This window comes from Lissotriton helveticus, chromosome 10 (assembly GCF_964261635.1).
Source record: "Lissotriton helveticus chromosome 10, aLisHel1.1, whole genome shotgun sequence".
Taxonomy (NCBI): domain Eukaryota; kingdom Metazoa; phylum Chordata; class Amphibia; order Caudata; family Salamandridae; genus Lissotriton; species Lissotriton helveticus.
Genome location: NC_136071.1, coordinates 686,521,648 through 686,547,105, shown reverse-complemented (window position 1 = coordinate 686,547,105; position 25,458 = coordinate 686,521,648). Strand labels below are relative to the sequence as shown.

At 46.6% G+C, this 25,458-nt stretch overlaps 1 protein-coding gene across 15 annotated transcripts in view; it reads left to right on the top strand.

Annotated features, from left to right (window-relative positions):
• The first annotated feature begins 21,460 nt into the window (after positions 1-21,460).
• Positions 21,461-25,458, top strand: part of KMT2C (lysine methyltransferase 2C) — a 1,799,940-nt gene continuing 1,795,942 nt past the window's right edge. For 6 of the 15 annotated variants that reach the window (XM_078663232.1, XM_078663238.1, XM_078663228.1 and 3 more), the window contains exon 1: positions 21,484-21,885. In XM_078663232.1, coding sequence (XP_078519358.1) covers positions 21,749-21,885 — 137 coding nt within the window. In that variant the 5' untranslated portion in view covers positions 21,484-21,748. Of the gene's footprint in view, positions 21,886-25,458 lie in introns of all 15 variants that reach the window. The other 9 variants (XM_078663234.1, XM_078663233.1, XM_078663235.1 and 6 more) reach the window with 3 other exon arrangements.

Genomic DNA, 25,458 nt, shown 5'->3' with positions numbered 1-25,458 from the left:
GATAACATTGGGATTCCTTATTACATTAAATAAGCTGTCATTCCTAATTGAGAGGATTTAGATATGTCATATTTGGCACCTATGAAAGTGAAATGATAAACCCTCTGTATTGGCGCGGAGATACCCCGGTTGGGGTGATTCATGCACTCTATAAATGACATAAATAAAATAAATAAATAAATGGTAAAGTAGGATTTTTCATTATAATTTCGAAAGAGCTGTAGGAGAGTAGGATCAGCTTCTTATGTTTACCCCCACTTTTTGCTGATGTCGCACTGTTTTCGACTTAGTCTGGCTGGGATCCTGCTATCCAGTACCCAAGCCTAGCTGCTTTCTCCTCTAAATTGATTGCATGTACTTTAGGTACACTCCAGATTGGATACTGGGGTACCATTATCAGTCCCTATTATATGGTACACTATGTACCCAGGGCATAGGTACCCCAGAGGCCTCTCAGGGGCTGCAGCATGTATTGTGCTACCCCTGAGAGACCCTTTAAACTGACACCACAGGTCTGCTACTGCAGCCTGTGTAAAGTGGTGCATGCACCCCTTACTTAGATATAGGTTACCTATATCTATTGTAATCACTGCACATATAAGCATGTCAATCACCCCTATGACAGGCCTTATCAATCCTACAGGCAGGGTGCTGGGTTTTAGGTGAGAGGGTGCTCCCGCATAAGCAGAGCCCCTCTGCAGCCTTCGGAATCTATTCTCCGGGGTTGTCTGTGATGCAGCCATACCATATATAATTAAGTGCATTATAACCTCGTGGTAAATGCTAACTTTAAAACAGCTTCTTAAAAACATGTTGTGTTGGGTGTCAAACAACTTGGAATCATACCTCCACACCAGTAACTGGTATGGGAGGTATGATTCCTCCCTTGTAGAAACACTAATGTGGGGCACCGGTCTACCCGGTACCAGCTTTCTCGACCTAAGCATCACAAAATGGATGCTGCCAACCACAGTCACGAGTCTGCCATCCAGCTGCTGAGCTGAGCTCGAGCAGGGGAAGGCTTGATAATAGGTTTCCTGTCACAGGGAGGTGTGACCACCTCCCAGACAGGATTTAGTGTATTGGGGCTGGGTGGGTGCACTCTGAGAGTGCCTGACAGTCTGCACTGGGGGCACATTTGCATAGTCCAGCTCAAACCGGTTGCAGGAGCCATTTGCTCGTGCTCTGGCGCGAAACTGGACAAAAGACATGGGTGTAACCACCCCTCTGTCCTGATTCTATTACAGGACCGTAGGCTTCGTATTATGCTTCTCTTTAATTTTAATGCTACACACAGCAGCCAATGAAATCTTAGTATATTAAACAAAACTACGTTTCCCATGATGCAAAACACCACATCACTTCCTGTAATAGCCCATAAGAGCCAGGCAATACCGGATATCCTCCTCTTTCTTTGCTGCTCACGCAGCCAGTTAAGTGCTTTTCCCTTACTTAGTGTTATGCTAATTTTATTGGGATTGTATTGTATGCTTATGCTTGCATATTTATGCTGGTTTGCAGCGTTTGTTCGGTGCGCTCCGCGCTGATCTGTTTTGCCTGCTTGTGCGTATTATTGAGCACTGTACGCCGCGACACCCCGCTGCTAGCGGGGGTGTGCGTGCTCCTTCTGTGTCCCAGCGAGTGCGAGGTTTCTTCCGACAGCACCTCTCACTGTAGCGGGAGACACGCGCTGTCGGATTGTCACCCGGGGAGCAGTTTGATTACCCGCGCGGCGGGAGGCTTTGATTCAGCGTCGCTGAGACGCGCGCTGCTTTTCTGGTGTGGCAGCGCTGCTGCGGTGTTGTGCAGGATGTCACCAGTTACCGGCCTGCCGTCAGCTGGCTTATTTTATGTTTTATGAGCGCATAGGTTTCGATGTGTGTAGCCCAATTGGGCTACTTTTTGGTAGGATTTGGTTACGCACATCGCTACTGCCCGGTTTTCACTCGTGTTTTCTCCATTCTGGCCAGGATTTTGTCCGGAGCAGTTCCCCCACGCCTGACTGGCTGAAAACTGTTTGGGCCTGGAGGGTGCACACCTCCTTGTATTTTTCCTGCTGCTTTTGCCCCCTTTACGCCCTGGAGGGCTGCAAGAACTTTCTACAGCACTGCTGAGGAGTTAGGTACTGGTGACCTTTTTGTGCAGTGGGTTGGCTCCCCCTTTTTACTCCCCCCAATCTACATATCTGGGCCCCATGAACAGATCTATCTACAAATTTGGAACCACCATGGAGGACTGGGTTACTTATAAAGAGGGTGATGATGTTTATCAGGAGGAAGTGTCTAATCCTTCCATTGAGGATAATATTGTTAAGGCCCTGGACGCCTCTGTCCAGGATTCCGTCAACAAGGCCCTGGAAAAGACAGTTCCTGGAACTGTACAGATGGCGCTGGCCACTGCCTTAAAGCCTATAACTAAGCAGTTAGAAAGATTTGCTAAACGCCATGTTTTGTCGAAGCCTCCCCCCAAGAAAGATGGGGAGTCTTCTGGTTCTCACACTGACTCTTGGCCTCACTCCTATTCCTTGTCCTCTGTGACTAAAGAATCCCACAAGCCCAAGGATATGGACACGGACACCGATACGGACACTGCATCAACTGATACCCCTGACGAGTCTCCCTCTAGGAAGAAGACTAAGAAGTCTAAGAATATTGACCCCGTTCCTCCTGTGTCTACTCCCTTTACCTTCAATTCGGCTGACATTGTTCACCCGGGGTCATCCGATTGGCTCCCAGCGCCAGAGGTTGCCGCTTATTTACATGATAACTAACGCAAAAGTTTTGACAAAGAGGTGAGAAACAGGCTCCGGTCAGAGTGCCCTAAACTGGATATCGCCGATAAGGTCGCAGAAACCCCTGACATTGACTCTAGCATGCTGACTTTCTTGAAAACGTTCACCAAAGACCCGAAAAAGGGCATTGATAGGGCCTGGAGGGGGTGTCAGGACAAGCTCCTGGACGTTGCTGGACCCCTCGCAAAGGTTTTAGAGATGGCCTTGAAGTCACAAGAGTCAGGTGCCACCATGGATCCGCATGTTCTGGCTGGCTGGACCCAGAGGGCGATTTGCCTCTTGGGCGATGCTAATTGTGCAATTTCCACGGAGAGACGTAAATCTCTCCTTATGAGGATGGATTCTAATCTCACCGAGCTAGCAGCAGCAGAACCGGGCCCACTGGCGGACGGTAACCTATTCGGTGATCGGTTTGTAAAGGATGTGGCTAAGTACGTGGGTACCTTTACTACCCTTGATAAGGCCCAGTCAGGAATAAAATGAGTTTTCCAAGATGGTGTTTTTAACAGGGCCGGACGAGGCCGGGGACGCTCGTTTGGCCGACAGAATTTCAAAGGCCCCCAAAAAGGTGATTTTGGCAGAGGCAGAGGTGACTGGGACTCCACCCGTGGATGGACCATTTTACCCCACCGGGCAGCGTTTCAACAAACGACGCTTCAACAAAGGCAACTACCGAGGTGGTTTCCAGGCGGCAGAATTTTCAGGTGAGCGCTCCGGATACCTCCCCGCTTCCTCTGGGGGGTCGTATCCGTTATTTCTTTCACAATTGGGCTCAATTGTCTCAGGATGCGTGGGTTTTAGAAACTGTTCAGGGTTTTCATCTCGATTTTTTTCAGGTTCCCTCCCAGTACAATCCGCCCAGGCAGCTGTCTTTTTCCCGAACAGAATGCGATTTTATAGATTCAGAAATCAAATAATTGCTGCAGAAACATTCAATAGCATTTTGCGACAAGGGCCCTCACGGTTTCTGCAGCAATATTTTTCTAGTTCAGAAGAAGGGCGGAGGTTACAGGTTGGTACTCAATTTGAAGGATTTCAATCTGTACATGGTCTACAAGGATTTAAAGATGGAGGGTATCCATCTCTTAGCGGATCTTTTGAAAAGCGGGGACTGGATGGTTCGTCTAGACCTCAAGGACGCCTATCTATCTGTCCCAATTTTTCCTCCTCATCAGAGGTGTCTGCAATTCCAGTGGAAAGACCGGTGGTACGAATATTTGGTCCTTCCTTTCAGTCTTTCATCAGCCCCATGGTGTTGAAGCCAGTTGTAGCCTATCTCAGGGAGCAGGGGATACGCATGATAGTGTATTTAGACGATATACTGATTATGGCGCAGATGCAAGAGTTGGCAGCACAGCATCTGCGCATGACTATTGTTACGCTGCAGAATCTCGGGTTTGAGGTCAACGAAAACAAATCCGTGCTGTGTCAGTCGCAACAGGTGGAATTTCTGGGTTTTGTCATAGACTCGCAAGCGGCTCGGTTGAGCCTTCCACGGTCCAAATTGCGCAATGTACAGAAGGAGCTTCGCGCTCTATTGTCCAAACAAGTAGTCTCGTTGAGAACGATCGCCAGGATAGTGGGCCTCCTGGCGTCATCTATTCAGGCGATCTTCCCGGGCCCCTCCATTATCTAGCCCTTCAGCGGTTAAAGATTCAACATCTGCAGAAGGGTTTCTCGTTCACGGAACTGGTCCCTCTGTCATTGGAGGTTCGGCAAGAGCTCCAGTGGTGGCTCTGTCCCGTCGAGGCATGGAACGGTCAGGCCATCTTTGGCTCCCTTCCAGAGGTTGTCTTAGAATCCAACGCCAGCCTTTGGGGCTAGGGGGCGCGCTACGGAAATATTTCCACAGGAGGACGATGGTCTCTACAAGAGCTAGATCGCCATATCAGTTGTCTAGAGCTACTCGCAGGCTCTTTCGCGATCAGGACTCTATCACCCAAGAAAGTCTCATGTTGCATCCTTCTGAGGATGGACAACATTTCAGCAGGTCGCTATATAAACAACCTGGGAGGTACAAGATCCTCCATGTTGGTAGAAATAGCAAAGGATTTCTGGCACTACTGCCTAAGTCACCAGATATCAGTCATAGCGGAATAAATTCCGGGACAAACGAACGTGGTGGCGGATTGGCATTCACGCCACCTCAAGGATTACAGCGACTGGCAACTCCAACCGCAGGTTGTTCAGTGGCTACAGGCGATCTGGGATTCTTGCCAAATCGACCTCTTTGCGTCCAGATTGAATCACCAGATGTCTCAGTTTTTCAGCTGGAGACCGGATCCGTTAGCCCTGGCAACGGATGCTTTCACTCAGAACTGGGCTCAGTCTCTGAATTTTGCTTTTCCCCCGTTCATATTGATTCCACGGGTGTACTCACAGATACTACGCCAAGGGGCGGAGCTGATTTTAGTGACTCCACTGTGGAAGTCGCAGCCGTAGTTCCCGAGTCTCCTGGAAGTGAGTTGCGACTTGCCCAGGAGGATTCCGGACTCCCCGATGATACTCCAGGGCCCTCATGGAGAGACAAATCCGATGGTAATGTCGGGGTTTCTGTTCCTGATGGCCTAGAGACTTTCCAGCAACGTTGGCAAATGCCAGGGTTTTCGGAACAGGCTTCAGCCTTTATCAACCAGGCGTGGGCTCCCTCCACCAGAAAGAGGTACTCTTCAGCTTGGAGATGCTGGGTTTGTTGATGCGTGGAACAACACGTGGATCCCGTGGGGGCAGGATTACCCTTCATTGTGAATTTCCTTTCTCTGAAAGCCTCGGAGGGTTTAGCATACCGGTCGGTTAATAATTTCCGCTCCGCAATTTCGGCGGGCCATTCTCAAATTGAAGGTAAGCCTGTAGGTATGCACTCGCTTGTCTGTAAGCTTTTGAAGGGCATTAGAGTAGCTAATCCACCTAAACCCAAATAGACCTATTTATGGGATATTTCTCTCGTTCTTTCCCTGTTCAATGCGTGGCCCCCTAATGACACATTATCAAGGAAACAACTCTCAGCTAAAATGGCAATGCTGTTATGTCTTGCGGCATGTCGACGGTCTTCGGATGTCAAGGCCTTGGACATTACAGATAGAGTATTTACTCTGGAAGGGGTCTCTTTTAACATTACTGCCAGAACCAAAACGATGTCTAGAAGTGTTGATTACCATGCTTTTCCTAGCAATGTTAAACTGTGTGTGGTACAGTGCCTTAAGGCATATGAGGAATGTATGAGGTCTTTACGGCCTCCAGGTGTAATGCAATTGTTGATTACTCTGCAAAAACCGTTCAAACCGGTTACTGCGGCTACTATAGCCAGATGGTTAAAATACGTGATGCAGGAAGCGGGTATAGATACCCAGGTTTTTGGGGCACACTCTGTTCGGGGTGCCATGGCCTCTAAGAGTTTCATGTTAGGATCTACTGTTCAGGACATTATGCATTTGGCTGATTGGCCCTCAGAGTCTACTTTCAAACAGTTTTATTACAAACCGGTGGGTGATATTTCCTCTGTAGTGTTTAAAGAGCGTTAAACTAACATAATACGAAGCCTCCGGTCCTGTAATAGAATAAAAAGTTAGCTAGCTATCGTGCCAAGAATTTTCAATTCTATTAAGGACACGGAGGCGAGGATTATCCCACCCGGTTATATTACATGTACTGTAATATTTTGCCCACCCATGATTTATAGTCTGTTTTGCAGATTTTACGGGCATTCTTTCACATCCTTTCAGGTTCTGAGAAGAAGATGGACTGAATATGTTTCCGGTTAAAAAAGGAATTCTTTCCAGTTGGCTGTTCTTCCACGTTGGAGGATGTTTATGTAGGACTTCAGTTATTTATGGACTTAATGTTCGAAGCAAAGAAAGAGGAGGATATCCAGTATTGCCTGGCTCTTATGGGCTATTACAGGAAGTGATGTGGTGTTTTGCATCATGGGAAATGTAGTTTTGTTTAATATACTAAGATTTCATTGGCTGCTGTGTGTAGCATTAAAATGAAAGAGAAGCATAATCCTCGCCTCCGTGTCCTTAATAGAATTGAAAATTCTTGGCGCGATAGCTAGCTAATTTTTTATCCTCCCATTGGTGGGTCCCAGAGTTTGTCCAACCCCTTCTTTGGGTATAAAGTAGGAAACCTGACTACAGGACTTTAGATTTTACCTGAATTAAACTCTGCAAGCAGAAACCAAGTTCTTCGACAATCTACACTATGCTGGATGACTGAAGAATCTCCCTTGGAGTAAAGGAGTTACTCCCCTGCAAGGCAGGCACCTTTAACGCATCTGACCAGTTTGCATCTTCCAAGCTCCTGAGGACTATGAAGATTTCTGCAACACAGGAGGTGGGTTCCCGAGTGTCCCTGAGGTTGATCTGACCTCTCAGCAATTCTGAGACCAGTATCCCTCGTGGGGATCGTGCAACCCGAACCCCTGTGCACCGTGTACTTTTGCAGCAGCATATGCTTTTTGGCAACCCCTGTGCTTTGGGCTATGTGTAGTCCTGACCCCGAGCAGTAATTGCACTGAAGATTTCCAGCCTACACTCCACGAGGGTTCCGTGGGCTGGTATTTCGTGTTTCAGCTCGAGGTCCCTTTGCAATTCCTGGCCCGTTGGCCTGCGGGTCCCTGTGAAGGTAACTTTGGTTTCTATTGGGCTTTCCTGGTTGCTCCAGACGTGCCCTGACTCCTCATAGCTTGGAGAGTCTCCAGAACCTTGCTGGCCCACACCGGGCCTGCTTTCCTCTGACCGCGTAGGGGGCGTTTGCCAAGGCTTGTTGGTGTTCAATCCGGACACTGACCCCTCAGCTCGCGACATCCTTTGTGGGACAGCTCATCTCCAGACTTTGGTCATCGTCAACGTCTCCTGGTCCAGTCATCTCACCTGAAGCACCCGACATCTGTGGGCATTCAGCTAACGAACCCCTGGTCACGCTGAAGTGACCCAAACTCTGTCCCCTCTGCTTTCAGCTTCTTCTCACCTCGAATCCAGGCTTGCATTCCACCGGACACTTTTCATCTTCCCGGAAGCAGCACTTCTTTGAGTGACGCCATTGAAAACGACGAAGGTGTAACGGGGCGGGTCCGGACCAGGAGAAAACTGATCCTTATTTGAACTGGTGGTCGCCCGAGTCTCCCTCTACTCCTCTTTTCTCCCAAAAGAATGACGAATGGTCCACACCGCTGTATTCCCATTGCAGTCCGACAACTATAGAAGCGGACGGCGGTTCCTTTAACTGGGGCTTCGAAGGAGAGGAAACCCTGCCCGCAGCTGACGTCAAGACCGATCTACCAATAAGGACAGAGGACACACAGAAACTAGGAGACACCGATCAGGAGGAAAAGAACGCGAGAGTCGCTGTTGCCGGAGGAGACGAGGAGCTGAATCCAAGACCCGGGGCAAGAAAAGAAGAAACCGGAGCAGTGCCGGGAGGCCAACGACCCCGTGATTTGGCACGCCACACTCCTGGAGGAGCGTGGCTTACACAGGTACACAGCCGGCTCTCAGGGTAGGCAGGGCGGAAGGGAACTCCGGAGTCCTAGGTCAAACGCCCGCCGATACTTTACACACCGCTGCTGCTTCTGCACGTTCTGTTTTCTTTTCCTCACTAACTTTGGAGCACCGAACACGCCGAAATAGAGTGACCCTAACTGTTTTTATTTTTGAGGCACTTGAGTGTGTGTGATGTCCCCTCACTCCCCGGTCCCTGACGCATTGTGAAATCAAGAGGACTCTGTCCTGAAATACCGTTCTCTTTTTTTTTTCCCACATGCCCCGGAAGAGGAAGCTGACCAGAAGAACCGACGTGGGTAAAATAGAATCGGAGTATCATCAGAAGAAGTGGTCCAATGACATTTATTCCTCTGTTTATCTGAACTTATCCACCCCACATACCTATAGTCCTTTGAAAAGAATAAAAACACTTTATTTGTCTGCATCCCTGGCCTCCGCGCTATTCTTGAACCCCGCTACAGAAGGTTTCCGACACCACTTGACCCCTATGAACCTGGCACCTCTGGGATAGGTAACACAGGTATCTCTGTACTCACAAGGGTGCTGGCCTTAGAATCTTCTATGTTCCAAAGGGTGTGCTTGTAGTCATCTCCGAAGTGTCCTTAAACTCTAATTTTCCAACCGCGACTTTCCCATAGAGTTGTACGGTACTGACGTCTGTGTTCACACACTGCACCCGTCCTCTGTGGGACCCTGTGTCACTAATTTGGGTGGTTCCTTGGGGTCCCAGCGATTCTACGTGCTCTGGGCACTGTGTCTAGTTAAGTTGTTGTTATACCATTTTTTTAGTATATGGTTCAGTCTCCCCTGGAGCCCGCTGTTGTACTATTTACTGTTGTTCTATTGATTAATAATTGTGTGCCTTATGATCTAATCTCTTATAGAGGTTAGTAGAGAGTGTTTAGTAATAAATACATATATTTTATATATCTTGTGTGTGGTTCTCCTTTCATTTGGTTATTCAGGAGGTTATAGACTGGTAAAACAAGCTGCTTTACATTCCATCAAGACTTAGGCTGAAGGCTGCTTTCCATAGCTACCACTGGGATAGCTTTCATAAAGGTTATCTTTGACCTAATCCTCAATAAGGGTCGTTTGGACGGGTATAGGGTGCCCACTTTCATTAGTGGACAGCATATACCAGTCCAACTTCTCACAAAAGCCACTAATAGAAAGTAGTTATTTTCATGCAGTTTGTGCCTGCAGCCTGTCTTGGGTCACATGACTGGGTGTAGCTGACAGACTTTGTGAATTTCTCCCAGTCACACAATAAAGAAATTTGGTATGCCTGAATGTACCATCAGCTTTCAGGACAGTGTGGTGGAGCTGAGAACAGCCCCAAATACACCTGAATAACCTGTGCTCTGCCTTCACACAAAGGGCCCAACAACTCTGCATTGTCACTGCAGCAATCTTGGAGCCAGGTCAGCAGAGTCAGGAAATTCCAAGCACTTCAAAGAACCTTTCCAGAAACTTCTCCCACCTTTCAGAAAAAGGGCACCAGAGTATAAAAATAGGACCTTCAGACCCACTCTTCAGTTCACTGCTGTATCTGTAGAAGAACTCTCAGAAGACTGCCTGCTGCTGTGACCTGCTGCTATGCTCCAAAGGGTTTGCTTGAAGTCCTCTCCAAAGTGTCCTTAAACTCTAATTTTCCAACCGCGACTTTCCCATAGAGTTGTACGGTACTCATGTCTGTGTTCACACACTGCACCCGTCTTCCGTGGGTCCCCTGTGTCACTACTTTGGGTGGTTCATTGGGGTCCCAGCGATTCTACGTACTCTGGGCACTGTGTCTAGTTAAGTTGTTGTTATACCATTTTTTTAGTATATGGTTCGGTCTCCCCTGGAGCCCGCTGTTGTACTATTTACTGTTGTTCTATTGATTAATAATTGTGTGCCTTATGCTCTAATCTCTTATAGAGGTTAGTAGAGAGTGTTTAGTAATAAATACATATATTTTATATATCTTGTGTGTGGTTCTCCTTTCATTTGGTTATTCAGGAGGTTATAGACTGGTAAAACAAGCTGCTTTACATTCCATCAAGACTTAGGCTGAAGGCTGCTTTCCATAGCTACCACTGGGATAGTTTTCATAAAGGTTATCTTTGACCTAATCCTCAATAAGGGTCGTTTGGACGGGTATAGGGTACCCACTTTCATTAGTGGACAGCATATACCAGTCCAACTTCTCACAAAAGCCACTATTAGAAAGTGGTTATTTTCATGCCGTTTGTGCTTGCAGCCGGTCTTGGGTCACATGACTGGCTGTAGCTGACAGACTTTGTGAATTTTTCCCAGACAGTCACACAATAAAGAAATTTGGTGTGCCTGAATGTACCATCCACTGGCAGGACGGTGTGGTGGAGCTGAGCACAGCCCCAAATACACCTGAATAACCTGTGCTCTGCCTTCACACAAAGGGGCTAATAACTCTGTATTGTCACTGCAGCAATCTTGGAGCCAAGGCAGCAGAGTCAGGAAATTCCAAGCACTTTAAAGAACCTTTCAAGACCCTTCTCCCACCTTTAAGAAGAAGGGCACCAGAGTATAAAAATAGGACCTTCAGACCCACTTTTCAGTTCACTACTGGATCTGTGGAAGAACTCTCAGAGGACTGCCTGCTGCTGTGACCTGCTGTGCACCCTGCTAGACTGCTGCTGTACCTAGAAGGACTGCTTTGCTGCCTATAGTGGAGGATACATATGGGATATTAAAGTGATCCTCAAAGTGGTCTATGAGGATAAGTTGGATCAATTTAATTTTCCACATATATCCATATATTTTTTTACATTGACCAAGACTTCCCTGATTCAAATGTATGTCTAGTAGACTGGAATTCTATGGCAGGACGGAGGCTCCGATTATGCTTTCTCAATTTCTTTACTGAAAAACACAGCAGCCAATCAGTACGCAGTAAAGAAATAACAAACTACATTACCCATAAACCCTGGGTAACCATAGAGTACGTGAGAGTATATATAGGGTCATAGAGGTGAACACTTCCTCTTTCTTTGCTGCTTCGCAGCCAGTTAAGTGCCTTTATCTTATTACATTACTGTTTATGCATTGTGATAATTGATATTTCCAACGCTTACTTGTCTCTGACTTGTACTTGTTTTCACGCTGTGTACGCTCTTCTCTCGCCGCTCGGCGTGTTTGTTCGAGGTCGCTGACCTCGTTTGCCTATTGTGCCGCTTACTGGAGCGTGGGTCACCTCCTGTGTTTGTTTCAACACGTGTTCCGCGTTGTCTTTGTGCCGGTGTGGAGCGGGAGTTGGAGATGGCTGAGACGCGCTTCCTCGCGCGTCTCTCCCTATTCGGCAGCGGCTTTTGCGCATGCGCGAAGGCTTTGTTTACACGCCCGACGAAGGCGTGTATTTTTCCTCAGCCGTCAGCTTTGCCTCAGACGGAGGGAACATCTGGTGCTTTCTATCGAAGCCTGCCCTGTTAGTGCTGCCGCTTGAGCTCCCTGACGCCCTCTTTCAATTTTATCTGAGGGTTGTATAAATTATTGCATAGGCTCTGCCTAGAGTGGCTGAATCTTGCTGTTGTTCAGTGCGAGTCCTCCCTCCACTATATATAGAATTTTGTTTGGTCAGGTTTTTTGCTGAGTTTTTGACTTGCACTAGGGGTACCACTCCCCCAATTTGGCTTTGCCTTGTATAAGTTTCTAAAAACTTGTCTCTTTACCTTCCTGTGGGCATTATTTGGTGGTCTTTGTCACCATGGCGGATTATTATGATGAGGAAGGTGAGGATTATTATGAGGAGGATGAGCCTTCTGCGTCCCTTGATGACTATATGGGCCAGGCATTGTTTCAGGCAATTGCGCCACTGAAAAGGCATCTTTCTGATTATGCAGCCCAACAAGGTTGGGTGCCTCCTTCCTCTGGACGTAGCAACAAATCGCCAAAGAACCCTCACAAATCCAAATTTGCTAAATTGGCCAAAACCCTCTCTGCTCCTTCATCGAGGAAACGTGCTGTACCTGCCCGTTCGGACCCACCGTCCGACACAGATGATGGGTCATCTTCTTCAACCACGTCCTCTGAGCCTGCTAAGCCTCCCCCATCCAAGAAATCTCGGAAAGAGCGCTATGTAGATGCGCCATCTTCACCTAAGGTATTGACATTTAATCCTGCAGACATAATTCATCCCAATTCCTCTGCTTGGTTGCCATCCCCCGAGGTGGCAGTATATGTCCAGTCCCACATCCGTACCCCTTTTGAAAAGGATGTGCGAGCTCGTTTACGCTCGGAATGCTCTCGCCCTGACCTTACAGACAAGCTAGCTTCCACGCCTGATGTAGACCCTACCATGGTCACATACATGCGCAAGTATTCTAAGGACCCTACTAAGGGTTTAGATAGGTTGTGGTGTTCGTGCCAGGACAAACTTCTTGATTTGTTGGGCCCACTCACAAAGGTGCTGGACTTGGGTTACAGGGCAAAGGAGTCTGGCGCTCTGATTGACCCAAATGAGTTAATTGGTTGGTCCCAGCGGGCTGTCTGTTTTCTGGGTAATGCTAATTGTGCCTTGTCGGCGGAGCGACGCCGCTCCATTTTGATGAAGCTCGATCCACGCCTCACTGATTTAGCAATTTCGGAATCTGGCCCCCAGGCTCAAGGTTTGCTCTTCGGAGCTCCTTTTCTCAAAGAACTTACTACGTTTGTTTCGACCTTCAGCGGGCTCGATAAAGCTCAAGCGAACCTGAGACGGGCCTTCCGCCCGGTTTTCGGCAGGGCCGGATGAAGGGGACGTTCGTCCGGCCGTGGGTCAGACCAGCCCGCTCAACGGGGGAATAAGTCCCACAGAGGAGGACAAGGCTACTCCTCCAACAAATCTTCATTCTACCCTTCAAGAAAGGGCCGAGGGCAGCATGGCAAAGGCGGTTACAACGGTAACCAAGGAGGACGTCCAGATTCTTCCGCATCAGGTGAGCTTGATTCTCGCTTCCAATGTGATTTTGGGGGGAAGGATTCAGTTTTTTCTGCACAATTGGCGTTTGATCTCAAACGATGCCTGGGTGCTGGAGACGGTGCAAGGGTACAAGATAGAATTTTACTCTTGCCCTCACCAACATCTCCGGCCACGCCCTCTTGTTTTTCCCGACCAGATCAGGAGGTTATCTCCACAGAAATCTCTTCCCTGTTGGCCAAAGGGGCCATCGTTCCGACGTCTCCTCATCCCCAGGGTTTCGTAAGCAACGTTTTTCTCGTGGAGAAAAAAAGGGGAGGGTCTCGTTTAGTATTCAACTTAAAAGACTTCAACGGTGGCGTAGTCTATCGTCATTTCAAGATGGAGGGCATCCATCTTCTCAGAGACCTTCTTCAGGAGGCAGATTGGATGGTTCGACTGGATCTAAAGGATAGTGTCAACTGCACTGGTATCTATATGAAGACACAGCGGCAAAGACTGTGAAAGGACTGTGAGAAAAGTGTGGAAGAACCCCTTTCATTAACACATTGGAAATCTTGGGGTTTTTTTTTGTAAGCCCTCACTCACCAACCTGGTTGGTGACATGCTTCATCATCGGGCCCACCAGGAGAAGCCGAATGCCTCCCTGGTGTGCTGCAACGCCAGATTACTGCGGAGCTGGTTTTGTGACAGTGGTGTGAAAAGTGATGTTAAAAATGTCTAGAAACTGTACCAATCACAACGATTTATTTGTTGGTCAGTTTAGACATGGTTAAAAAAGGATATGTGTGGAAAAACTACCGCAGATTATGATGGGAGTTTTCACTTAAAGTAGTTTTTCCACACATATCCTTTTTTAACCATGTCTAAACTGACCAAAATATAAATCGTTGTGATTGGTACAGTTTCTAGACATTTTTAACATCACTTTTCACACCACTGTCACGAACCCAGCTCTGCAGTAATCTGGCGTTGCAGCACACCAGGGAGGCATTCGGCTTCTCCTGGTGGGCCCGATGATGAAGCATGTCACCAACCAGGTTGGTGAGTGAGGGCTTCCAAAAAAAAACCCCAAGATTTCCAATGTGTTAATGAAAGGGGTTCTTCCACACACTTTTCTCACAGTCCTTTCACAGTCTTTGCCGCTGTGTCTTCATATAGATACCAGTGCAGTTGACACTCTTCTTTTGTTTTATATACATAACCTGGGGGAATAAGAGTGTCTTACACCCTCTCTCTCTGATTGTTTCATTGGATCTAAAGGATGCCTATCTCTCAGTTCCAGTTTATGCTCCTCATCGTCACTACCTTCAGTTCCAATGGATGGGCAGTTGGTTTGAGTACAAGGTCCTTCCTTTCGGCCTTTCTTCCGCTCCGTGGTGCTTCACGAAGCTCCTTCGTCCTGTGATGGAATCTTTGAGATCACGCGAGTTTGGTTGATTGTCTACCTAAACGATATTCTCCTCTTGGCTCAGTGTCCTGTTCTTCTTCAATCACATTTGCAATGGTCCGTGGATCTTCTACAGTCTTTGGGTTTTCTAGTGAATCCCCTAAAGTCAAATTTTTCTCCATCTCAAACTATGGATTTTCTGGGCTTTCAAATAGATTCAATCTCATGTCAGTTACTTCTGCCAGGTCAGAAGATCAGATCCATCAAGAGGGACTTGAGGTTACTTCTTGCTCAAGAGACAGTCTCTTTGCGCTCAGTGGCTCGGATTGTGGGTCTTCTATCATCCTCCATCCAAGCGATATTTCCGGGTCCATTACATTATCGTGCGCTTCAGCGCCTCAAAATCCGTCATCTCCAGAAGGGTCTTCGGTACTCAGATCACGTCCCTCTTTCAGAGGAAGCCCGGACAGAGATGATGTGGTGGCTGGACCACATGGAATCCTGGAACGGCCGTGCGCTCTTCGGGAGGACTCCCGATGTTGTGATAGAGTCAGATGCCAGCCTCTGGGGTTGGGGAGTCCGCTGCGGTTCAGTGTCAACAGGGGGTCGTTGGTCTCCGGAGGAATTGTCTCTCCACATTAATTGCCTGGAGCTTCTGGCGGGCTCTTTCGCGATTCGATGTCTCTCTCCTATCCAAACGAATTGTTGCATTCTTCTCAGAATGGACAATGTCTCTGCAGTTCGTTATGTGAACAAACTGGGGGGTACCAGATCCAGACTACTCTCAGAAATTGCGAAGGATTTCTGGCACCTTTGCTTGGACCGCAAGATCACGGTTATTGCCGAATACCTGCCGGGCTCTCGCAATCTAATTGCGGACTGGAACTCTCGCCATCTGCGAGATTACAGCGATTGGAAGCTTCATCCTCGGGTATTTCGCAGGTTGTCCCAATTTTGGGGGATTTGTCATCTGGACCTTTTTGCCTCCCGTCTCAACACCCAGGTTCCCCAGTTCTACAGTTGGAGGCCAGATCCGGAAGCTCTAGCCACGGATGCATTTCTACAGGTCTGGCCTCCTCTGCTATGCTATGCATTTCCGCCGTTCCTCATGATTCCCCGAGTTCTAGCCCGGGCCCGTCTATTCTCTTCGGAGCTCATTCTAATAACCCCTCTTTGGAGGGCTCAAGCGTGGTTTCCAGTTCTTCTGGAGATGAGTTGCTCGACGCCGCTCCTCCTTCCACATGTATGGAACCTGTTGCTGGACCCTCTGCGGGATCCACATCCTCTAGTAATGTCGGGCCAGCTCCTGCTAGTAGCGTGGAGAATTTCGGGGAACGCTGGAAAATCCAAGGCTTATCGGGAGACGCTGCAAGATTCATCAATGAGGCTTGGGCCCCCAACACACATAAGCGCTATAAATCAAGTTGGAAGCGTTGGTGTGATTGGTGCTCACAGCGGTCGGTGGATCCCGTTTCAGCGGATCTCACTTTGATCATTAACTTTTTGGCTTCTATGGCATCCTCTGGACTAGCTTACAGAACGGTTAATAACTTTCGTTCTGCGATTTCTGCAGGTCATATTCCTGTGGATGGTAAACCAGCGGGAGAACATCCCTTAATCTCGAAATTGTTGCGGGGAATCCGGATGGTAAAACCTCCTTGCCCCAAGTATGTTGCCCTTTGGGATGTTTCTATTGTTTTGCGTTTTCTGTCTGATTGGCCTTCCAATAATCTCTTATCCTGCAAACAACTCTCAGCTAAGCTGACTATGCTCCTGTGTTTGGTCTCTTGTAAAAGAGTGTCTGATGTGCGGGCTTTGGATCTCGCTGGTCGTACGTTCTCGCCTGAGGGTGTCTCTATTGTCATTTCAAAGCGAACAAAATGTAATACAGCTGTGGTTTCTTATCCTTGCTTTCCTCACAACCCTCAGTTGTGTGTAGTCCAATGTCTAAAGGATTATGAGGTAAGCACTGCACCTTTTCGTTCTGATTCACAAGGTCAATTGCTTATCGCTTTACAGAAGCCTTTCAAGCCTGTTTCTCCAGCTACGTTGGCACGTTGGTTACGTTCGCTCATGCAGGAAGCGGGCATTGATATCTCCCTCTTTGGGGCCCATTCTGCTAGAGGAACTATGGCTTCCAAGGCTTTTTCCATGGGTGCTAGTCTTCATGATATCATGAGGGCTGCGGATTGGTCATCTGAGTCTGTTTTCAAAACATTTTATTTTAAACCAATTGTAGATGTTGCATCTGTTGTGGTGGCTAAGCTTTAAACAAGCATAATCGGAGCCTCCGTACTGCCATAGAATTAAAAATTTGCTAACATTCGTGCCAAGAATTTTCAATTCTATTAAGGACAGGAGGCGAGGATTATCCCACCCTTTTTCATTTATTGTATTTATATAATGCTTACTGCATTTATGCTGTACCATACTGTTTACTGTTTATGAAATGTTTCCCACCCTGTCCTGAATTCTGAGTTCAACTCTTTTGGGGAACAGTTTTTACGGCTTCTGTTTCACTTCTTCCAGGCTCCGACCTTAAATGAAGTGTGCCGCGACTTTCTTCTCCTGGTTGGTCTGTTGTTGTTCCTGTGGCTCTGGGAGGTTCTTTCCCCTCTTCAGCCGGATGCTGACCTCTCCGGGGGGCGCCATTGATGGATTGTTAGAGTTTTCCGTTTGATCTTTCACTAATTGACTATGGACAAAGAAAGAGGAAGTGTTCACCTCTATGACCCTATATATACTCTCACGTACTCTATGGTTACCCAGGGTTTATGGGTAATGTAGTTTGTTATTTCTTTACTGCGTACTGATTGGCTGCTGTGTTTTTCAGTAAAGAAATTGAGAAAGCATAATCCTCGCCTCCTGTCCTTAACCCCTTCGACGCTCATGACGAGCTGGGCTCGTCATGAGGTAGCCTCCCAGCACGCTCATGACGAGCCCAGCTCGTCATGAATAATGGGTTTTTTTAAAAACAAGCACAGGGGCAGAATTTCGCTAGCGCTCATGTGGTTAATAGAATTGAAAATTCTTGGCACGAATGTTAGCAAATTTTAAATTCTTGAACCAATTTTAAAAACTGCACTTTTCATAAATTAACTTACCATCACTGTTCTCCCCTCACAAAACCAGCTCTGGTGTAATCAGGCGTCGCAGCACACCCTGGAAGCATTCGGCGACCAGGGTTGGAACCCAGTGATGAAGCATGTCACCTACTAGGTAGGTGAGTGAGGGTTCTTTTAAAAACCCATATGTTCCAAAGCAGTACAACTAAAAACCATGAATAGTGGGTAATAGGTATAGAAGCGAACGAAACATGAGACCCCGTCTCATTGTGATCTTGGAGCATGGTCAAGACCTGAATATAGTGGAGTCCACCACAGCAGTGAGTCACGGACAGGTGCCATGCGTGTTTATTTCATATTGGGTCTGACTGTTACTAACCATCCATCGAAGTCTGAAATGTTTCATCAACACAGGCCCCACAGAAACACCAGAGGTAAGAACTGTATTTACCCTAGCTGACAGCAAGTTTCAAGTTAGTAAAAGAGATATTTTGCAGAAGATATATTTTTTCTGATATATATCTCCTTGTGAAAAAGTGACACGCGTACGACATTGATGTGTCACCCACAAACACACTGAAAACTTGGCTGCGATAATTGGGGGAAGGAGGTCATGTAATAAGACAATGAGACTCGGCCTGTGTGGGTATTTCTGAGAGCGCCAGTACCTACAAACCAATAAAAAATGTTATTCGGTGGGAAGGCGAGGTGGGGGTTGCCTGGCTCACTTGTCGTATATAAGAAATATATAAATATTCATTTTCACCATAATTTGGATTTCCAGGTAATACACAGAAAGTAGTAGTCTGACAGAACTTGTCTCGCTAAATAAGTCTTTCTTCAAAAATAACTGGTATACAACTAAATGCGAATGTCTATGATACTGGCTAGTTGCCTGCTACAAATGCTATTCATGGAGTAAAATAAAGAAGGCAAGACCGAGGCAGGGGCACATGGAACCAAAAAAGTGGATAGTTTCGCCTCCCTACTATAGCAAAAAGCGCCCCTTAAGATCTGGATATGTTTGCTGCCCATGTAGGAAGTAACGCGCAACCTAACAGCAGCTGTCGTCACTACCGCACCGGATTCTTACACGACAGGAAGTAGTGACTGGCTGCCTCCCCGTCTCGTTACAAATACCTCTTTAAAGAAAAGGCATCAAACGAAAAATGAAAGTAGCAATTGCAATATAACTCTAGATCAATGTCCGCGAGGGCGAACAAACCATTCTGGAACATTTCTATCCTGTAACACGAACAATAACAGCGTTCGCTCTGTCCTTGTCTCCATTATAATACAAGTTGACACTCAGTAGTCGGGTTGTCAACTACCGCACAGATGTCTACCGTGACTAGGGTGTGGCTCAATTTCATCCGGGGCGGACCTCGCCCTAACCTAGTTTTCAAAGCTGCAGTCAAATATCAATGGCCCCGGGAGTTAAACTTGGCAGAAACAGGTGGGAATGTGGAAAATAATTCAATTTACGAATATAAAAATAGCATTTAAACAAAACATGCAGTCATGGTACCCACCCTCTTATTTTTTGTGTTTCTTTCAAAAGACAAAAGTAATAAAAAAAGATCGCTATGTGTACCGCTCTTAGTACTGTATTAATATGTTATGCATTTGTTCCAGAAAAAGAAAATTCAATACAATATATATATATATATATATATATATATATATATATATATGAGCCGTGCGCAAGTGTCACACTACACAACTCTTAAGAAAAAAAATGGATCGTCATTTGCAATACATACAATGAAAATTGTTTTTAGAACGAAAGGATCAAGTAAAAGGAAATGTTGGTAACTTAGCTCGCTTTGTTCCTGTAGGGGAGGCAGAAAAGGTGACCGTGTAGGTTACATAACCGTACCTTATCCTGCCACTTAGGAAGGTCGGAGTAGGCGACTAACAGTACATTAAATTGAATGCCATGCCTGTTCTCTTTTCGGCTAACAGTGCCACTTTTTTGTAGAATGTGTAGATTTATATAGGGTTCCAGCTGTATTTTCCCTATAGATGCCATACAAAGTTAGTACCATATGTTAAGAAACCTTAGGTGCCACAAAATATAGCTGGAAGAGTAAATATACCTTTGACGGCGAAATGAAGACTATGTATGACAAATATACTTTATTTTATAAGGACGAGAAACGCGTTTGCTTTTCTGTTTGAAATGGATTGAGTTATAGTACACTTCCTCCACTGTATACAAAAAAATTGTGTTGTTTTGCAGACAGACACTCGAGCACTTCAACTGGCGTATGAAGCAGGATATGGCTGGCTGTGAGGTGAAGAGGCAGGGAGGGTGCTTCACTGCAGGCTTTGTGGGCGTACTGCGCCCCTCCTTCCTCCCCCTGGGTGTCTTTGGCCCGAAGTGAAGATGGGGGAAGGGAACAGAGCAGCGCTGCCTGGGGTTGTTATATAACTACAGAAGACAGGCGCTTCAAACCGCCTCCAGACCTCGCCCCTCCCTGCGGCCTGTCACCAAGCAAGGGCTAACGTGGCCTGCCAGAGGGAACCCGATGTCACCAGCTCCGGGGAGGCAGTGGCTTTCCCCGCCCACTGCCTCGCCCCCTACACAAGGGGTGGGCCAGCCAAGGGGAAGCTGCTGCGGTCCCAGGTATGACAGGGGCGGACATGCATCTGGAAAGAAGTGCAATCTGCTATGAAAGCAACGAGCCTGCCAGATACGAATTGCAGTACTTACAATTTGTTTTGAAAAGCAGTATACGAAGTCACAATAGCTTTAATTGAACTGAAAGGTTGAACGCAACCTCAAACTATTTGACATATAAATGAGCACTGTTTATTAGTTTATTGTCCAAGTAATATGTAAACATTGACACATCCTCTGCTAAGGCATTACTATTTGTTTACTTTGGGCTAATCTCTCACAATTTCATTCTAAAAGCGGTGGGAATTTACCATTTCAAGATGGCCAAAATGTTAACTGTCAGAGGCGTACATGATTGCGAATCGAGTCTTTTGTCTAGTACCAGTTGGCTGTCTATCACGCCCTCCTCGTTCCCCCATCCACCCGCTCCTCCTTCCACTTGGGAGATGATGAGTCAACAGGGAGCTAGCTGAATTCCCTCTAGACCTCTCCCTACCACCCACTAGGGCCCCCAGTCCCCTCTCACAAAAAAGGCTTATTTTTTTACACCAACATATTTCTACGTACGTATGAAATACGATTTTTTTTACCCAAAATCTTTATTTTCCGCAAAAATAAGGTCCAAAAATATCAGTACTCATCTGTTGCTTTCACGTGAAGTAGGTTCAATTGGTGGAAAAAATGGTAAACGAGTTTTACATGATGACACTATGAATAGCTGTAGTTCACTGCGATATAGTTTAACACAGAAACGTATAAATCATGTTTTTCGTGTTCGTAGAAGTACCTAATATGTATATTTTCAACTTCCTATTTGTACGTAAGGTGTGAGCAAGTACCATGTAGCTGGATACTCAGTGACTCGTATGCACACCTTAGGTTCTAGCACACGACTCTGTTATTGCAAGTTGCAAACTGTTACACCTGCTTCTATGGAACGTTGAACACCCCCGCTCCCCGTCTTCGCCCCCAGGCGGGTCCACCCCCACCTCCCACGCGCGCTCTGTTTACACACGCACCTTTCCTCCATCGTCCTCTTTCTACCTCTAAGGCTCTCTGCCTCCTGTAATTGGTCTTCCACTGACAAGTAGCCCCCGTCCGGATCTGTAGGACTTCGTGTTCCGGGTTTTTCTCTGGTTCCCTCCTGCTCCCCCTCCCTCTCCCGGCCCGGTCTGCATGACGTAGCCACAGCGCGGTCGCCGGGTGGTGTCGTGAGCTACGGGCGCGCGTGCGCAGTGTGACCGTGCATTTTTTTGGGGGGTAGTGTGTATGTGTCGCACGGACTTGCCCCGGCAGGAGCCATTGCGACAGTGTTTAAAGAGAAAGGCTTGGACTGAGAGTGACAGGCCGGGGACGACGGGCGCCCCCGGGGGACCCCGCGAGAAGCCCCTCCATGCCCCCCGGCAGTGAGCGGCGGTGCCGGGCCGCGGGTAGATGCTGCTGCTTCCCCCCTGCACAGGATGTCCTCGGAGGCTGATCCCAGCAGCCTGGAGCGCGGACCCCCCTCCCCGCCCCCTGTCGCAGCCGTGTCAGACAAAAGACCCCGGGGCAGGCCCCGCAAAGATGGCGCGCCCCCCGTGCAGAGGACCCGCAGGAAGTAAGTGTCCAGTGGTGGGAGAAAAAGTAGCAGGAGGTCCTGTCTTTGCTCACAGCAATTGGTGGTGTCTGATCTCAGAGACCACGAGAGAGGACAAGTCTGGTTCACGCCTCTGGGTGCCTCTTAGCAGTGGAGGAGGTGTCATTTATACATGTTTTCTCGTATTACACTTCCCCATACGTTCATGAGAGAGACTTCATTTCACTCCTTCTGTCAGAGCCTCCACGAACTTGAATGTGTTGTGTTTACACTCCTCTTCAGTTTCCAGTTTTTCTAACTTTTCGTTTCCCTCAAAACTTGTTTTCCTTTCAGTCTTGCGGTCATATTCTTTCTGCTCGTCCTGTACTAGCTGTTTTTCTTTTAATGTGGGTTTCCGTTTCTTGTCTAGTTTTGTCTCTTGGGCTTTGCTTTTCTAATGGAAACCTTTCCTTTTGGGTTTATTTTCTTCCTTCATCTATCATCTTCGGGGTGGAGAGTGGGCTTGCTTCCTTTCTTAGGCGATTCTCTTGTTACTCTTCCTTCTTTCCTTGCAGGGGCCTTTAACCATTTCGATGGCCTCATCTGTCTCTCCCAGATGTGTTGTTTAACTGTATTTCTCTACAGTGGTTGACCCTTGTTTTCAGTCCGGTCTCAAATTGGTTCCTTTTCTGGTGCACTTGCCTGGTGTTCCGGTCAAACCGGCTAAGAGCGCATAGACTTCTAACTCCTGTGTCAAGGGATGCCCCAGGAATATAACGGATGAGCTCGCGGATGTGGGGCTGTGGCTTTCCCGGACTTGTTGGTTTACCTCTTGAAAGTGGAGTAGTGGCTTGCTAACTCTGATCCTATGTAGAGCTGTTACATGCTATGCGAGTTCTGTTTCAAATTCGTTGGCATAGCTTTCAGACATGACACCTGTTACGCAGTTTAAACTTGACAGATCTTACTTTCAAGATGGCGTAGTGAAATTCATTTCACAGTATATACAAGCGTCGTATTGTATTCTGTATTAGGTAGCAGTGCTGAATTTGTATAGTGTTTTTGAAAAGCGTCTTGAGCCAGCATTATACGACTTGGTTCTTTGCCCTAAAGTCAGGGCTTTAAGTGGGTCGGGTCCTTCCAGGTCTCATACTCTTCAGTAATTAAAAACTGAAATGAATCCCTTTCGAGCCTTCTTCAATGTTGCAGGCAAAAAACACTGATCAATATCTCAATAATGACTAAAAACACGTCAGAAATGTAGTTCTTGTTCATTCATTCATTAATCTTTATTCGCATTAAGCAACCCATAAAATATACAAGATAAAACAGTTCATACATTTTAGATAAGCGTAATTACAATGAATCATTCCATAATTCACCCTGTGACGGTCAGACGGTCAAAATAAGTAAAATGTTATCTTTAAAGTATAAAACCAGTTTCACAATTTCAAATCCAAATGCTGCTATTCAGTACGTTTAAAATAATAACATGGTGGGTTTATATAACAGGCCAGGACTGAGAGCTTCGTAGTTAAGGCTCAAGGGAATGTTAGTTTCTTATAGTGTGTGTGTGAGTAGCTTATACAAGCGTTACGTGTGTCAGTTGTAATTGTGATTCTATGCAAAAATGTGTATCGAATTTACTAGGCGGTCGAAATATTGACAAGGCATACGTTAAATAATGCAGTACTTACAGGTGAGTTAGTTCATTGTGAGTATGGGGGGTAGTGAAGTGATGGAGATGCAAGGAAGTACATACAGGAGAGTGAAAACATGGTGCTCAGCAGGAAAGGGGTGAAGTTTGAGATGCAGATGGAAGATTTGCGATAGATGTGGGGAAAACTGGGAAGGGAAATGTAGAGGGAAGAACAGGAATGATTGAGACACCCTGAAAATTACTACTCTTTCTGTATACTTGGTAATGTTCAAATTACAGCCTCATATATCCAGAATTTAAATATTTGTAATTATAATTGTTGATACTCATTTAGCTGATACTGCTAATATGCAATAACAAATGCTATATGTTTGTTTTATGTGCATGCCCGTTACTTTGTGATATATCTTGATGCAAAATTAGAAAGCTCATAGATTTTAGTTTGTTTTAAGCCCCACATTCAATTGTATGGGCCGTACCTCTTAGAAAGGATTACTAGTGGGCCACACCCCTTTTAGAGGCCCCCTTTCGCACTTTTCTGTCCCACCTAAATCCATACTTAAAGGGTGGTCATGATATGCACATCCGTAGGTGATGTTAACAAATGCACAGGCATCTGAAGACGAGGAAAGTATATCGTGCAGCAGAACTGAAATCCTGTAAAAGCTACTGACCTGGCCCAGATACTTGGTTTTGGCAAGCATATTGGCCAGGTCGTTCTTAACTGCCTTGTCATAATATTTGCTGTGACTGTAGCTGATCTCAGTCCTCCTTTATCTTAGTGCTGTGAACCGATGGCAACTTTGGGTGGGTGACTTACAAAAGCAATGCTAAAAGCACTAATCCACTTTCGTAGCTACCATCCTTGCTTTCTTTTTTCTTGCCTAGTTATTTTACGTTAGCAGAGATGATGGGTACATCTGTACTTGCCTGTTAAGGCTTTGGGTAACTGCCACCTGTAAACCCTTATCCCTGCTTCATATGTAATGTATTTTAGTTGCATTTATATAACGCTTAGTACCGCAGACGAGGCGTCAAAGTGCTTTTTCGGCGAGTAACACGCTACTCGGGAACCCATAAAGGATTAGTGTTGAATTAGGATAGTGAAATATGAAAGTAATTTGAGTGGTGGATAGGTTAGACAGTTATGTGGATTCAGATGGATAGCGGAGGGATAGAAGAGGGAAAAAGGTTTGCATTTATATAGCGCATGTTATCCCTTTGAAGCTCATAACCAAAGAGCAGTCCATCCTTGTATAATAGTAAAAAGTGTGTTTGTATTTGTGTATCTTTTTCATATTGTTGATGCTTGCAGCGCTTGTCTTTTTTGGGGTTAGAAGAACTTGTTTTTACGATCCTCAATGGGCCCTCTAGATAACAGAAGGTATCTTTGTGTTGAGTTACTTTTGGAAGTGCGGGGGCCAATGTGGATGATCTTGGGAATTTTTCGTTATTATCTAAGGCACCCCCAACCTCCGCCACAACCCCAAAGCTGCCTTGGCTGACCTTATGAGAATCCATGTCCCTCTTTCTCCACCAGTGGTTGCCAGTCCTGTCATAAAGTATGTATTAAACCAGCAAATCCTCACTTTTCACAGAGCTCTAGTTCTGTTCTCTTCTGACTGTGTAGAGAATGGAACTCCAGCCTAGTTGCCTAACACTGCATTGCATGTAGTTCAAAAAGCATCACTCTAGGCCCAAACATGCACGGAGCCGCACAGTTTGTAATTTCCTTCATCTAGAGCATGGGTACTCATAGTACGGCCCGCGGGCCAGGGGTGGCCTGGCAAGCCTTACCTGGCGGACCTTGCAGACATCCTACCAATGTATATATTTTTTCTTTTAAAGATTGTATGCGGCAGCGCGACTCTGAGAGTCTCTGCTGCTCTGTGGGGGCCAGGGCCGGGCGATTCTCACTTAGCCAGAGTGGAGCTGCAGGGGCCTAAGAAGAGGTG